Here is a 15,256-nt window from a genome sequence, read left to right as displayed (position 1 = left end):
ACCTGCCCCAAAGCTTTGAGTATTTGAAAATCTCACAGACCAGATCAAGCGCAAAGCAAAAATTGCAAGCTCCTTTTCTGTTAGTGGTGAACATAATAGAAAACAGTACTTTTAAAGGTAACATTAATTTAAACCCCCGTAACTCTTCATTTACAGGTCCGTTGCATGCACCAGTTCCTTAATAAACTCATACGGTACAAATGCAACTTCCATACAGATAGCTAGGTCCTTCGATTTCCACACATGCGTGACCCTAACAATCTGCCTAACCATGGAAAACAACATCCTGGTTAATTCCACATGTACTGTAACCACGGCCAGCCCCACTCTCAGCAGCTCAGAGAACAGCACGTATCTTTTTGCATAGTTCCAAGGTAACTGGGGCTATTAATGGAGGAACTTTGACCTTAAACAAACAAAAATAATAATGAAAAAAAACCAACAGAAAATCTTTCTAGGCATGTATTTCAATAGATAATGGAAATGGAAGAAAACAGAGCACATAATCATGATAGGTAACAGTTAGGCTTCAATCAAAAAATATTTATTTTAAAACTTATTTGAGGAGTAAGATTTTGGCTACTGAATTATTAGATTTTTCCCCCCTAAACAGCCTAGGCTATCAATATCAAAACATATCCATAGATACATTGAATAACAAGTACATTAGGCTACTTTGGTGAACAAATACGTAAGATGATTTGATCATTACGCTACAAGACAGTTCAGATAATCCCCCAATTAATAGGTTTCTGACATTTAGAATAACAGTCAAGTGAGTAGAACATGAAATGAATTATCTTAGTAAAAGACAGTATATCCAGAAATCTATCATCTTCAAATGAAACGCCATACCTTGACAGATTAACATACATTCCTTTCTTTAAAGTAATACAGCTTGTAAACACATGTAACAATGTTTATCTATTAACTATATTAATAAGCTTTAGATTCTATAAACAGTGCTTATTGAAGATTCACTCTTTTAATAAAATGCAGCTACAGGCTCAGCAACTTACACCATTTAAGGTAAAGTAATGTTATCCCCTCAGTGTTCAAAGTACTCGGTACTCGTCATACACATTTTACTTTTCCAAATGAGTATGTTTATATTCATGCATCTTCTAGATGGAGATCATCTATCCATTCATTTCTTATAGGATAGACATGAACAAGTTGTTGAAAAAAAATGCCTTTTTTTCTTTTTAATCAGAGATCCACACTGCTCCCCCCACCCCCCAAATCATGAATCCCAAATAACTTACGGTAAAAATACAAATTCTGTTTTGGAAGAAAACATACAAAATATACACCGTGTAGTGTGTGCACCTAAATATCTTGATGGTCAAGTAGTGCAAGTTTCCCCTTTGACATATACACTTTTTTGGTTTTAGAGACAAGAGTTTGTTTCACTGATCTTTGTTGATCCCATTTCTTGCCATCTTTGGTAGTCTTTGTCCCTTCGTGTAAGCGTGGTACCAGAAGTGGAGAAACAGGACTAAAAACATAGAGCCATATAACCAAATAATAAACATGAAAATCGGATACTGGTACGGACAATCATCCATGATGTAGATTTGTCCTATATGGCCTGTAATCATCATAAACTGGACCTGGAGGACAAAGGTAAAGAAAATAAATTCTTTTTAAATGACAAATGTATTACAGAAGTTTAAAAAGATTCAGCATAACTCGCATACAGAAAAAACAGAGAGTGGGGTGTGGGGATGTGGTGGGTGGGTGTATTTTTAAAGCAGCAGAGATGCATCTTTAGAGGCCCTCTCCCAAAATGTTATTACACTGAAACACACTTCAAAAGAGTAAAGAAACAGAAGTCTTGGGACAAACTGAATTACAAGCAGCACTGAGAAACCCATGCTAGGAGAATGAGAGTCTACCCAGGTCACTTCAGAGAAGAAAGAAGGAGGCAGACAAGGTTTGACCAGTGACAAATGGGAGGCTCCTTTAGAAAAGTTAGCCAGAAGAAACAAAAAAGGCAACAAGTACAGGACTGTTTGAACATGAATTACCACCTTCCCCACACACTAGCATGTCATACAAAGGTCCACAGGTCCAAAAAACAATTTAATGGAAGATTAAAAAAAAAAATCAATATGACGTCTAAGTTAATAATCCACTTGTAGTGCCTCCAAGACAAACAGACTTTAAATAATAATAAATATTCAAGCTAAATTGTTCAGAGTTGCACATGGTTACATGAACTATTCTATTAACACCAGATCTGGTGTAAGCAGACAGACAAGGCTGCTTCTCCCTGCTCCTTTCCCTCCTCCATCAGCATTCTTTCTCAGGCCAAACTAATTGTTTAGCCAGAAGGGGAATTTTGAAAATTTGGCTATTAAAAAAGTCAAGTGTGAAAAAGCATCTAGAGCAGTAACCTTTTGAAAGAGATCAAATGCTGATAAAACACTTAATGTAATTACTACAAGAGTGTTTTTTAATGCTCTAAGTTAGAGAGAGGTAAATTCTCTAAACACAAACATTTTCTATGAAAGAACAGACATGAAACTCTAAATACTTATTTTTCCCTTTCCTCACTACTACTCACATGTGTATTCTGTGTAATAGTTGTGTTTTCTTGGTGTAAACTTATATTTTAATCATTTTTATACAGGCAATGAGTTTTGTAAATATATTTACCAAGTACTGCATAACTGAAAAGCTCATGTGTCTACATCTATGATTATCATGAACGCTGAAGTCCACATATTTAAGTATGTAACTAAGGGAAGCTCACAATTTTTGTTTTACTCAGTTAAAACAGTACACCTTGTACCAACTGTAAGCTATACACATAGCTTACAGTTAACATAACTAAAACTACAAATGTATTGTATTAAGCCTGAGTTAGCCATAATCAGCTTTCTGAGAGGTGTTTACATCAAACAGAAAATTACTCACAAGTTGTATAGTGGTCATGTATTTTTTCCACCACAAATATTTATGATAAGCTGGTCCCAAAGAACAGATTCCATAATAAGTGTACATGATAACATGGACAATGCAGTTCAGCAAAGCATGAAATGTTCCTAAACCACCTGTAGTGAAACAAAACAGAGTAGTATTATTGCATCAGGTATTTAAAAAGCCACCTCAGGTACTAGTAGTTTTTTTGAGTCAGGATATAAAAAAGTATCACAAAACCTATAGACTTCGATTAACCCTCAAAGTATTTACCCTGAATTGGGTTGACACCAATTCTGAGGTATCTCATCAGTTTCCTTTCTCTGAAAAGGCTTATCTAAGCATTTCCAAAACAGCAGTAAAATCTAGCTGATTTAATTACCTGTAAAGGATTTCGAATAATATTTTGTTCTTTGGGTAATATGTTTTAATAAAAAAAAGTGATAGACACTGAGAATTTAGTCAAAATAGTATTCTTCTTGTTTTACACCTCTTTTCTAGACACTATGATGAACTTCACAAAGCTCTGGAGGGTACCTAATAATTCTCTCCCCATCACAAATTTCCAGATTCCCAGAGAAAGAATCACGGTTTCAGACAGTAAGAATTTGGAATCATGACCTAAGTGAGGGTCTCAAAAATCCATGGTCTATCTCAAAAGCATACTTACAGAGAAAAGGAATCTTAAGGCCAAGTAGCCCCATTTAGGGCAAACTCACAACTGAAACTGCTAAGATAAACATTTCTCAAAGCAATTAAGGAAATTCTCTTCCATTGGATCAGTAATTTTATTTTAATGAACACAAGAACTTATAGGTTAAAATGATCCAAGAAGTGGTAGACAACAAAGTAGTTTAAAGAGAAATACAAACAAATAAATAATGAGCATCAGGAAGAAAACATGACAACATAGAAAGCAGACATTTGGTGAGAAAAAAGCCACCTTTCCATTAAGAATCATTCCGGCTAAAAATAAATTTTGTGGTTTCAGTAGCTCACACTAATCTTCCAGCTTGATAGACCATAACTCCTCCAACTGGGATTGCAAACTTTCTTTGAAACTTAGCTATTCATATTTTTACAAATAATTTGAGTGTTCTTACATTTCAAACGTGCATACTTTTTTTGGCTTGAATAGTGAATATTCAAAAGAAAAAATGAATAAAGCTGAGAAAAAAGAAAAAAAACAATCTAATCAACAGCACAAAAATATGCTCCAAAAAGCAATACCATACATAATCACCACTTTACAATTCCCTGTTCATATCTGATCAGAGAAAAATCAACATCTCCATTCAAACCTGTTAAAGTTTTTTACAAGCAGGATGAAAACTTGATCAATGCCACTATTTAGAAGGACAAAGAGTGATGAAACCGAATACACGATAATTATCAGCAGGACTGAAATTCTTGGAAAAGAATTTAAGTTATCAAACACAGCAGTATTTGGGAAGATTAGTACAAAGATAAGCAAAAGAGTTGTAGGAATAAACACAGCTCTGCGTGAATATGAGTGACTATTATTAGCAGCGGACAGAACAGTTCTTGCACACTTTGCTGAAAGTATTTGTCAAATTATCACACGGGAAGTTTGAACCTGCTGCAAAATCAGAAGCCTGTATCTAGTATACTGATCCAATGTCCAGATAAAAGGCAGAAAGTTAATCACCTATAAATGGAAACTTTTCAAGGTTGAAGAGGACAGACTGTTAGTTGCTGGTTTGTTTGGGGGTTTTTGTTTGGTTTGTTTTGTGTTTTTTTTTTTTTTTCAAATCTTTAACACACTGAACTGTATGCTGAAAAAACTATTCACAATTACTCAACATTTGAGAAATACATGATCAAGACACCAGCTTCCTAATAACAGACACTCAAAACAAATACAGCATAAGTATATTATACACGAGGAATATCTGCACACTGGACATGTTCAAAAGATCACATCTACAAATCTTCTGGACTGCTTACAGGTCTTATTTTTGTATTCATAAAACAAGCACTAGCAGATCAGATTTAATGAGCAATGGTTCTCTTCATCAGTTCATCACCGATCTTCTGAGAGGAAAAAATCGTGCTAGAGAAGAGAAAATGAGTGAAGAAACACGTGCAAAACCCCACTATTTCTGAGGTGGAAACTCCTACGAAAAACCCCCACACCCTCCTGGAGATGGACTACTAAATGGCTGTGCATTTCTCTACTCTCTGCTTATCACGCTATTCTCATGGCAAGCTATATTTATTAGTGGTGCACACTAACAATACAGCATAGGAAGGTGCATGCATACACACACAGAGCAGGAAAGGAGAAAGTGAAGGTAAGCTAGAAGCATACAAAGATTTTCAATTCAGTACAATTCAAATGAGTTTCTGTAATGAGTACGGTCCAGAAAATATTTCTGTAGTTCTGTGACACCCAAAGTATTACATGTAAATAAACCCCCTAAAGCCAGTAAAAATAACTGCAAAGCAGCCTGCGTAGTTTCTTAAACAGGCAAAAAAACCGAGGACACAGTCCTCCCTTCCAACTCAGGTCTTACATTTCAGAGGGACAAATGTCTTTACAGTAGTTTCAATAGTTACCTGTCCCATACATCTCCCCTAGCACTTGTGATTTTGCGCTCCTATATCTTTTTAATGTAATAATACACTTTGCATATAAACAGCTCTCTGCTCTGCACCAACACTGCACAAAATGCTGTCAAATAGGAAAAAATGAGTACTCCCCACCCATTTCAACAATTATGGTGATCTCAGATGTTCCATGAAACACTGCTGACATCTAAATTTAAAAACATTGACGTGTGCAAGATTTTAATTCTGTTCTTTAAATATTTTTGCCTAGCATTGTTAACTTTTACTACCAGAGGATATGTACAACTTAAAACTCTCTCTCTTTCTCCACTACCTGGAGCAAATTTGACTCCAAACCACCAGGTCCATGGCATGATGGAATGATGAAAGACATGCAGGAATGTAACTTGGTTGTTTTTCTTACGCAGCACAAAAAATATCTGAAACAGATTTTTAATGAACAGAATGTTACAGGAGATAGTCAAGCCCAACATACTTATAGAAAACTCTATGCATCAGTGCTGGTTGCTCACTACTATACATTTAAAAATTCTTCAGTTGCAGTCTTGGGAGAAGAAGGGAAACAGACTCTGCATATGCAGACTAATTTAAAAAACAAAAATCTCAAACGCCAGGGCAAGATTTGAAAGTAAATGTTCCAGGTTGAGCCATCACCTATGTGTGCAAAGCACAGTGTAATATGGACTTTCTTGGACTGAGAAGCATCTAGAAGCATCAGATTTTAAGTCCCCTGAACTACTAAGACAAGGCCACTTGAGAAAATTAACCAAAGGACTAGCAACAGATAGAGACAGTAGATAATATTAAGTTAGAGAAACAGCATTTTATTATGAACACTGACTTAGCTGCCCTTGGAAAAAGGCAAAATTGGACAGAATATATGTAGGTATTCTTAATCAATATTGACGGGCCATATTTTAAAGGACAGACATCGAAGCAAGCATTAAGGAAAGACAGAGCAAGAAAACTGTAAGGAGAAGTCAGGTCATGCAAAGGGTAGTATCAGATGGCAAGCAAGGGAACACAAAAGAAAATTAAGTCTGGTGTGCCAGGGAAAACATTTGGAAACAGCTGACTTAAATACAGCTAAAAAATAATTTTTTACAATAAGACCAAAAAGCTGCTGAGAAACAGGTACCTGATTGGGTGGATTCAAACAAAACAAATTTAAAAAAAAGTAATTTTTCAGGCCCAGGATTAAAAAGGGGCAGTCTAACCAGTGGGCAGTAAAGGTAAAGAGAGAAGTAAACTCGTCAGGCTTTTCCAGTTTTAGCATTCCTGGACCTTCCATTACAATTCCATTTGGCTCACTCAGTAAGATCTTCCAGTGCTGAATCACGAGTATTTGCAGATGAAAGATGGCTAACTTTGCTGGCAAGGTGTAGAACATCATCCTAACTGCTCATGAGTCAGCCCCTGAATCACCGCTGTCGTGCCCCACACAACAGGGCAAATGAAATCATACCGGATTCCAGCATTCAGAACCTGGTTTGAGAATAGCTAAACCAACACTGCATCGGTTTTGGGAAGAGGGGAAGGCAGATGGCTGCTGGTGGTGAGTGAGGTCTGCGCTCTGCTTCAATGCATTGCTGCTCAGACTTTGAGACAGTTTAGAGAGCCAGCTTGATATCAAGCACATCTATACTCATGGCCACCAAGGCATACACAGGAATTTAGAGAAGGTAGCTATGGTAATTTATGCTGTATTCAGAGATGCTGATGCAAACATGCCAAATGTGGAAGATAAAATCTGAAGATGACGTGGAAAAAAAATTCAGCATGACCAATGCTGGCTTTTATCTGCAGTTTTTTATCTGAGACAAGCATTGCCTTAGCACAACAGGTTAGTGTACTCAGCTGTTGAAGAGACACGTTATCAGCACTTCCTAAATTTTTAAAGGTGTGTTCCCTCATCAAAATGTTTCCTGATAATCAAGGAATGACAGTGTAATGGGACAACAGGATGAGAAGAGATAATAAGGGTAAACACCTTGATGGTATTGCAATAATTGAAAATTGAAGGGCTAAATAAAAAGCAATTTATGCCCCCAGCTCCCAATGGCACCAGTTCTGCTGTGGAAAGGAAACACCCCACTCCTTCTTTTATTAGGCTACAAATACTTACAGTGTCTAATAACTCAATGAACTTGGAAAAGTAGTAAAGCCAACAAGTTCGCACCATCTGCAAGAGCAAAAACCAGATATTGTCAAATTATAATAGTCATAAATAGAGCAAAGCAGCTGCAGGAAAAATAAGTAACTATATAAAGAAAAGTATTGGGACAAATAAGTGGTGTCACAAGGAGCTGACAATATTTAAATGTATGGTTTGTTTTTTTCTTTAAAAGCACAAAACATTTTTTTAATCCTGAAGAAATTTTAAAACCAAGAGCAAGCTAACAAATATGTTGCTTCTTTCTTTCTCCCAAACAATCAACCCCTCCAGTTAACTCACATGCTCTACATTATGCAAGAGGGCATTACCATTTAGTGCATTCCACTCTACAGCAGTGCATTTAGTCTTTCAAAAAGCATTTCTAAAAATAAAGTCAGTGTAGCCTAACAGTTTGGCTTTGTGATTGGCAACTTACTCTTAGAGCTGTAGGCGACCTCGAGTAGTCAACAATATCGCACCGGAACGAATACCCTGTGGCCCAGCCCGACATAAGAAACTGGAGAAAAGAAAAGGAAAAGGGCAAAGATTTACTTAATGTCTTTTGAAAAATTAATTAATTTTGGATTACGTTCACAACCACTAAGCAGGAAGGGAAAACAATATTAAAAACTTGTTGAATCAGCAACCTTGTCATTCACCTGCCTCTGTGTGGGCTAGCTATCATAAAATCCTTTGCTGTTGCAGATTAGTGAATTTCTAATTCCAGGACCACACCTATGGACAAGAACTTTCTTCCTGCACCTATTATCTCAGCATTAGTAATGGAACAGGAGAAACAGCTGCATCTCAAAACCAATGTTAAAACTCAACTTATTGTGTAAAACAGACTGCAAAAACAAATCAAATATCTTGAATTTTTTTTTAGAACTGCTATCACAGCCAACTACCTTAATACTGAAAAGAAACTAGCACAGCATCTTAATATTGAAAGAAAACCACCACAGCAGAAAATATGGCTTACTGTCATTAAAGACAAGAAACAAATCAATATGCACTATATTTTTAGTATCATAGTTTCTAAAATTTTGTTTAAACTGCATGATTTGATTAGTCTTTCAGTGATATGAGTGATGAGAAGCTAGGGTTTCACAATCGAGAGCACACACATGACCAAAAGACTGCATGTAACAAGTATAATTTCATCTTTTCTCTTGGAATATATTAAAATTCGGACAAGAGCAACATCATTAACACTTGGCTCACTCCCCTGCCTGCCACTAGGACTACTGTATCTTATATCTGTTTATAAAGTGCTTCTCATCCATGGATCATTATCATCCCGATATGCACGATAGGTGGTTGAGCTCACTTAACAGATGGAGGGTTTTAGTCTGTGTAACTTCCTAAAAGAATGGGTTGCTTAAATAAAACAAGAATTTAAACACCACAAAGACAGCACAATACTGAAGCACCCACCAAATGGCTTAGATCCAAAGAGGGAAAGAATCATCTTTTTGCTGAGCACCAGACAATAGCAGGAATTCAAGCTGTTACACTCTACCCATGCATTCTGACATGGAAGTCTTGACAGCAGATTAACTCAGACACTAACAGAAGTTGAATATTTTTTTAATATTCTGAGGGCTGTAACCAAAACAAACTTGTCACCAAATCACAAAGGGAAGCTTGGTGATTTTTTCAAAACAAAGTCTAAATAGCAAATGAGTGTGTCTTGCCCACTGCTTTCCACACAACAGTCATGACACAAAGTAGCTGCAGCCTTTAGAATGGTGTTAAAAGTAATGTCAACCAGTTCACTGTAACTCATGATAAAATTTATGCAATCCAGCTAACAGAAAGGTATCCTGTCCTTCTGGCACAACAATTTGACAACTTTCCATTACCAGTTTGCCAAACCCAAAATAGACAGATGTAACACAAAGAGGGTCACTGTAAAAACCAACCAAGAAAAAAAAACCTACCAAAACAGACAACCGAAAAACCCCAAACCAAACAACCCAACAGACATTAGCTACCTTAAGGTTTAAGGTTCTAACTTAAAGCTTCTACATAGCCTGTTCATGGTTAAGGATTTTTAGGTCATTAAACCCATAATCCATAAGCTCATCAGGCTTTCCAGTCCTAAAGTTTAATATTTGCTTGAGCTATGAACTACAGCAAAATCTCATCACTCCTTTTGAGAGAAAGAGCACTTGCTATTTTGGGGGTGGGGGAAGAAAATAAATGCTAAAGACTTTTCATGATTTGGGTTTTGAGGTTTTGGTTTGTTTTGTTTTTTTTTTTTAAATTAGATTTTGTTAATTACTGTCATTTAAAAGGCAGATCTAACTGAAGACATGTAAACATGCTCTATACAGCATTTGAAACATCAGTGTTGACTATCACATAGTAGGACAGAAACAATTACAACAGACTAAGAAAAAACATGTAGCCTGCTTTTCCTACTACAACCCAGGGAAATTAAATAAGTTATGAGAATTTTTAATTTTGTAAATGATATATAATGACACACAAAATATTTTACAGTCTTTCTAGGTATGACTTATTCCCTTCTTTCAAGTATCAGTTCAATTAGTTTAGCGTAATGCTTGGAGGAATATAATTACAACAATCACAACAATCAGAGTAATAGTTTTTTGAGAATTGCAGAGGGAAAATTATATTAACAAATCTATAAAAAGTTAGTATGGGAATAGAGACATGAAATATATAAATATATTACAAATAAAAGTAGTACTTACTTCATAAGTCATATACAAAGAGAGGGCTACCACACTAAAATTATAAAACACCATTATCTGCCTGAGTTCAAAAGGTTTTTTATTTTCCATGAGTCTGGGTCCCAAGGAAGTGACAAAGTAAATGTAGGTTCCAATGATAAAGGTTGTCGGAAAAGGTGAAGACATGAGTGGCCAGCCTTCCAGTCTTGGATCTAGAGAAGGGGAGGGGGGAAAAGAAGAAAAGAAAAAAAAAAAGAGAAATCAGGTCTTTCTTACTAAATCCTAGAACAGCTACAGTAAGGTACTTAATTCTTAACAGTTTAGGTTTTGCTGTCACTGACCATGTTTCAGAGTCCATTCACCTCAAATCTATACCAACTGGATAACAAGGTTTAGCAACTGTAGGATTCAGCGCTTCTTTCTTTACCAATTCTTCACACATAAAGAAGAGCAGACATAAAATCATGAGCCTCACTTTTCAAAATCCTTGAGCTTTATAAGCAGTATGATGTTAAACATAGTAAGTATGGGGATTTTAGTTAGAAGACTTCCTGTCCTGTCAGTGGGTGTTCATAGGTTAGTACTTGAGGCTTGTGCCTATTCAGTCTGGACACGTCATCACTTTCACAGCACCATAAAACACATAGTACAAGCCTCCAAACAGCAGAAGTATTGCAAGTTTCTCTCCAGTTATCCCAGATGGAAGTATTGCAGAGTCCTTCTCCTGCACATGCTCCGCTTCACCATGATTCCTCTGCACCCCTCTGTGGTTCACCACTGAGTCCCAGCTCACCAAAGAGTTCCACATTTCTCCATAAGCAGGAGAACTAATATAAACTTCATGTGTTTTTTTTATTTTTTGCAAACTGACTTTTGGAAGATCTATTTCTAAATGACCCCAAACTTAACTACTGACTCAGTAAACCGATGCTTTCATGGTTTGCTGATGTATTTCGAGGGTGAAATTATATCACTGCAATTTCTCTTAAGTGTTCAATTCATGGCCAAATGTCTTAAGTCAGTGATTTTCAACCCACAACATTCAAGCAACCTATGACCCATGAGACCCTCTGATGTTGTTTACAGCCACTGGAAATTTTAAAACAGACTGAGGAGGAAAGTACATTATAACGCTGCTCACAGCCTGTAATGTGCCCAGTGCTGCTGCTTGCAGACCAGCAAGAATTGTGAACCACAGCACTAGGCAACTGTTTGTGTTGCACTGCAAGAGGATCACCAGGATCTTCACAACTGACTGTTTTTTCTGCATCCACCCTTCGCACTGGTACTACCAAAACTTTTCCATTGGTCTTCCCAGCTTGATTCTGAGGAAACTATGTCCAGCCACTAACAGTATGCTACAAGATGCCAAATACAAGCACTGGTAGGCAGAGAGACGAGGAACTCTGAAGTCATGGACACTGCAGCAGAAATGCTCCATCACCCGGCTCCATTCCAATCCACATCATCCCATGAGTCACACTGATAAAACTCCCTTCTCATTGGCATGCTGTGGTTCTACAGAACAAGAGAAATGGTTCTCAGCCTTATTGGAATTGATCAAACCATAACTGCTTCTTAAATTTGCCCCAGGAATCAGCTAATCCCTGTCACTATGTGCCTACCACAGTGAGGAACACTCAGGGATGCCACCATGACAGATGAGTCTTAACCCCAAACTTGAAATCTTCTCTGTAATTTTTTGCTAAGCATGCAGAAGTAACAACAACATTAAAGCAAAGCATGTTTAATATCCTCATACCAACTGCAACAAGAGACTAACATTCCTTTTCAAAACAGAATTGTGACAGAGTTAATTACTCTGAGGATTAATTTCAAGATACTATAATTTCTCAGGGGTTTTATTTCTCTTACTTTGCAGAAGCAAAATACAGTAACACCATGCACCTAGCTCAATTAACTGATAAAATACCATTGCTCGGTAATGAAAAGGAGTTAAATCTTTATGTTCAGCAGCACAGGAAAAATGTGAAGTATATATTCAAGCAAGCCAGAAACCCTTGCAGAAGAATTGCTGTCTGCACTTTATTTAGTCTAAAGTTATACCCATAAACTAGCTGAGTTTTGCCCTTTTCCTTTTTTAAAATGCAGAAACTAGTCTATTCTCTACAGTTAATGTCAATAGGCAACCTGGCAAGTCTTAGAAACATTTACAAGAAGACAGACCTATTTTAAGGTGATAAACAGTACACCTACAATAACTACACATTGTTATTCAAAATCATTGAAAGTTAATAAGTTTTAGATTTAAATGACTCACCGGCATCTTTAATCCATTCATCATACAGTAGCACAGCCTTGGATGCCAGATTGCTAAAAGCCATTTTGACTTGATTAAGATTTTACGATGCTGCCTGTAAGAAAAAAAAAAAGCAGAACAGAAATATGGATTTTTGTAATTAATACAATAAAGGTCAGTAAAGCGTTTTGGAAAAGATTTTCAGGAAACAGAATGGAAAAAATAGAGAGGCCTAACAGAGCACCACATGTGAAATACAGATCAGGGAGAGTTAGCTGACCACACCGATCACGGAGAGTTAGCTGACCACACCGCCCTATGCTTGGGGCTAATTTATAGCTGAGCTGTTATGCACAACAATATGATTTTGTAATCTCTACATACCAAAAAGGCGCTTCAATGCCATAAAGTGTTATCTCAAGAAACCATGTTGTGGCTAACCGTTACAGTTAAGGGGAAAATACAAATAAAGAGCAGCTGCTTAAATTAATTTTTATTACCATCTCTAATACTTAAAGTCCAAGTCACCGATACGTGAAGAAGTTCAGCTTTGCAACATTTACTATTGAAAATATTAATTTTCTAACTAAGAAGTATTTCTAAGGTGGGTGGGAAGGAAGAAAGGCGCCAATATGTCTGCATACTCCTTTTAAATACAATAATTAGCTATGTTATAATTAGCATGCAAATCACACTCTGATGAATCAACAGTTTCCACACCAGGATCATGAACTGTCATAGTACCACTGGTAGTAACATTAACTCACAAAACCTACCCAGTACATCCAGTTCGCATGCAGTACCACCTATGTATGTAAAACTTTTCAAAGAAGCATGCTTATACGGATACTGTTTTTTGCTCCAAAATCAAGTACTCATCAGCCCTTCCCTTGCCTCATTCCACCTAGAAAATACTTTTTAAAAATCCCAACACATTTGAAGGATGTCTCTCCTTTTTCCACTCAGTGGGAATTCTATTGTCATACAGTTTCCCTCCATACCCCTGTGCAATGTTCACACTCTATTTACTTTTGTTACTCCAGGCTGCAGCACACTTTGATAACAAGTTCCTTTCCTCTGGCTGCCCTTCTGCACCTCCTCCAGGCTAAGCTAGCTGCAGGTTCAGAGACCAAGTTCTGCCCTCATGATGGCAATGCATCTCTCTCCTCAGATCTCCCCACTAATATCGGCTCATTTGTCCTCACCTTAACATTCCTGAAAAATAATTTCCTTTTCTCTACAAGTGCCTCCTGGTCACTGCCATTTCACAGGAGTTTTTAGGCACCTTGAAGTACACTACACCCACCCTTCATCACAAGATGCAACACAGGTAAGCCTGCTTTCATTAGAGTTCATCTGCTGTACCTCTTACCAATTCTAATTTTGCTACCCTGCTGATTTCCTACTTGCACTTCTGTCCTGTGTGTCTGAACATCTGAAACCACCGTCAATTTCATGTTCAGAAAGTATGCCCTGCACAAGTCTCCTCAAAGTTCACATTTTCCAGAAATACCATCCTCAAGAGTCATCATTTCCCAACTCAATGTCACTGCCTTTATGATGACCATTTTCACATGCCCTGTGTTCATACTACGATGTTTGATACAAAGCTTTACATTTATAAAGGTGCCGGCAAAATCAGAAGCGGACTTCCTCTTCCTTTTCTAATGGAAACTGGAGTGGCCCTCTGCCTTTGGCACTAGTAATCACACGGAAGGTTTTATGGTTAGAGACAAATTATAACTATCCATGCCGTCTTGCTCCATAAACCAAACTATGGATGATACCAAACATAAGTAAACCCAGCCCTGTCTTGAACACCAGGTACTTGAGACTGCCCAACTATGCCAGCCAGGCAACTCATCTGTAAGCAACTGGTGCTGGGGGGGAAGTGTTAAAAATCTGTACTTTATAAATAATTGTTTTATTAAGATAGTTAGAGTGGTTACAACAAGTTATCCTTAAAATCCAGTATTCTTCCCATTTCAGTCTCATGAGAACAGTCTTTCAAGAGACAAGGTATGTCAAACAAAAGGTACCTTGTTCAGCCATTATAATGATATTCTACCAAAGCCTACAGACACCTCGTGCAAAGCATGGCTCAATATTCCAATAAATCTATTCACTGAATACAAATAATCACATTATATTTAATCAGTTCTTCAATAAGAAAAACAGTTTACTGATTTCACTGACAGTCAGTTTTCCTGCTCTAATCCTGATTAAGACATTACTCAGACTGGCTAGCTCAACATGCTGACCAAAACCTAAATTAAACAAGTAACCTACTGCTCCAAAACATGCTCTCAAAAATCCAGAAAATTCTGTGTGGATGCTGGCTCAAAATGAATTGCCATTTGTTGTGGACTTGTGGGTGTTGATTGACTTTTCCTTACCCCCCTCTCATCCTGGCAATTGCAACCTTACAAATAGACAATTCTTTACATTTACCCACTCAACTTGTTGATATCACTTTAATTTTGCATTAGGAGTCAGATAAACTCTGACTGGTGCTTAAATAGCAACTCTTATGCTTTCTAGGCATTGGGACCAAAAGCAAGATTTTTATCTGGAACCAGACTGTTTCCAATAGGTTGCTTCTGCTTGTAGTAGAAAGGCAGC

The 15,256-nt window shown here is 37.1% G+C and overlaps 1 protein-coding gene across 1 annotated transcript; it reads right to left on the bottom strand.

The window, feature by feature from the left end:
* Nucleotides 1-1,403: 1,403 nt before the first annotated feature.
* Nucleotides 1,404-12,888, bottom strand: ELOVL7 (ELOVL fatty acid elongase 7). The gene is made up of 7 exons (XM_010075659.1): nt 12,656-12,888; nt 10,396-10,586; nt 8,109-8,189; nt 7,643-7,699; nt 5,831-5,936; nt 2,923-3,059; nt 1,404-1,613 (listed from the first exon to the last, which is right to left on the bottom strand). The coding sequence occupies exons 1-7, from the start codon at nt 12,717-12,719 to the stop codon at nt 1,410-1,412; spliced, it is 840 nt and encodes a 279-aa protein (XP_010073961.1). The 5' UTR covers nt 12,720-12,888; the 3' UTR covers nt 1,404-1,409.
* Nucleotides 12,889-15,256: the final 2,368 nt, after the last annotated feature.

This window comes from Pterocles gutturalis, unplaced genomic scaffold (genome assembly GCF_000699245.1).
Source record: "Pterocles gutturalis isolate BGI_N339 unplaced genomic scaffold, ASM69924v1 scaffold42817, whole genome shotgun sequence".
Lineage (NCBI taxonomy): Eukaryota > Metazoa > Chordata > Aves > Pterocliformes > Pteroclidae > Pterocles > Pterocles gutturalis.
Note: the sequence above shows the minus strand (reverse complement) of the source record. Positions and strands in the feature narration are given on the sequence as shown.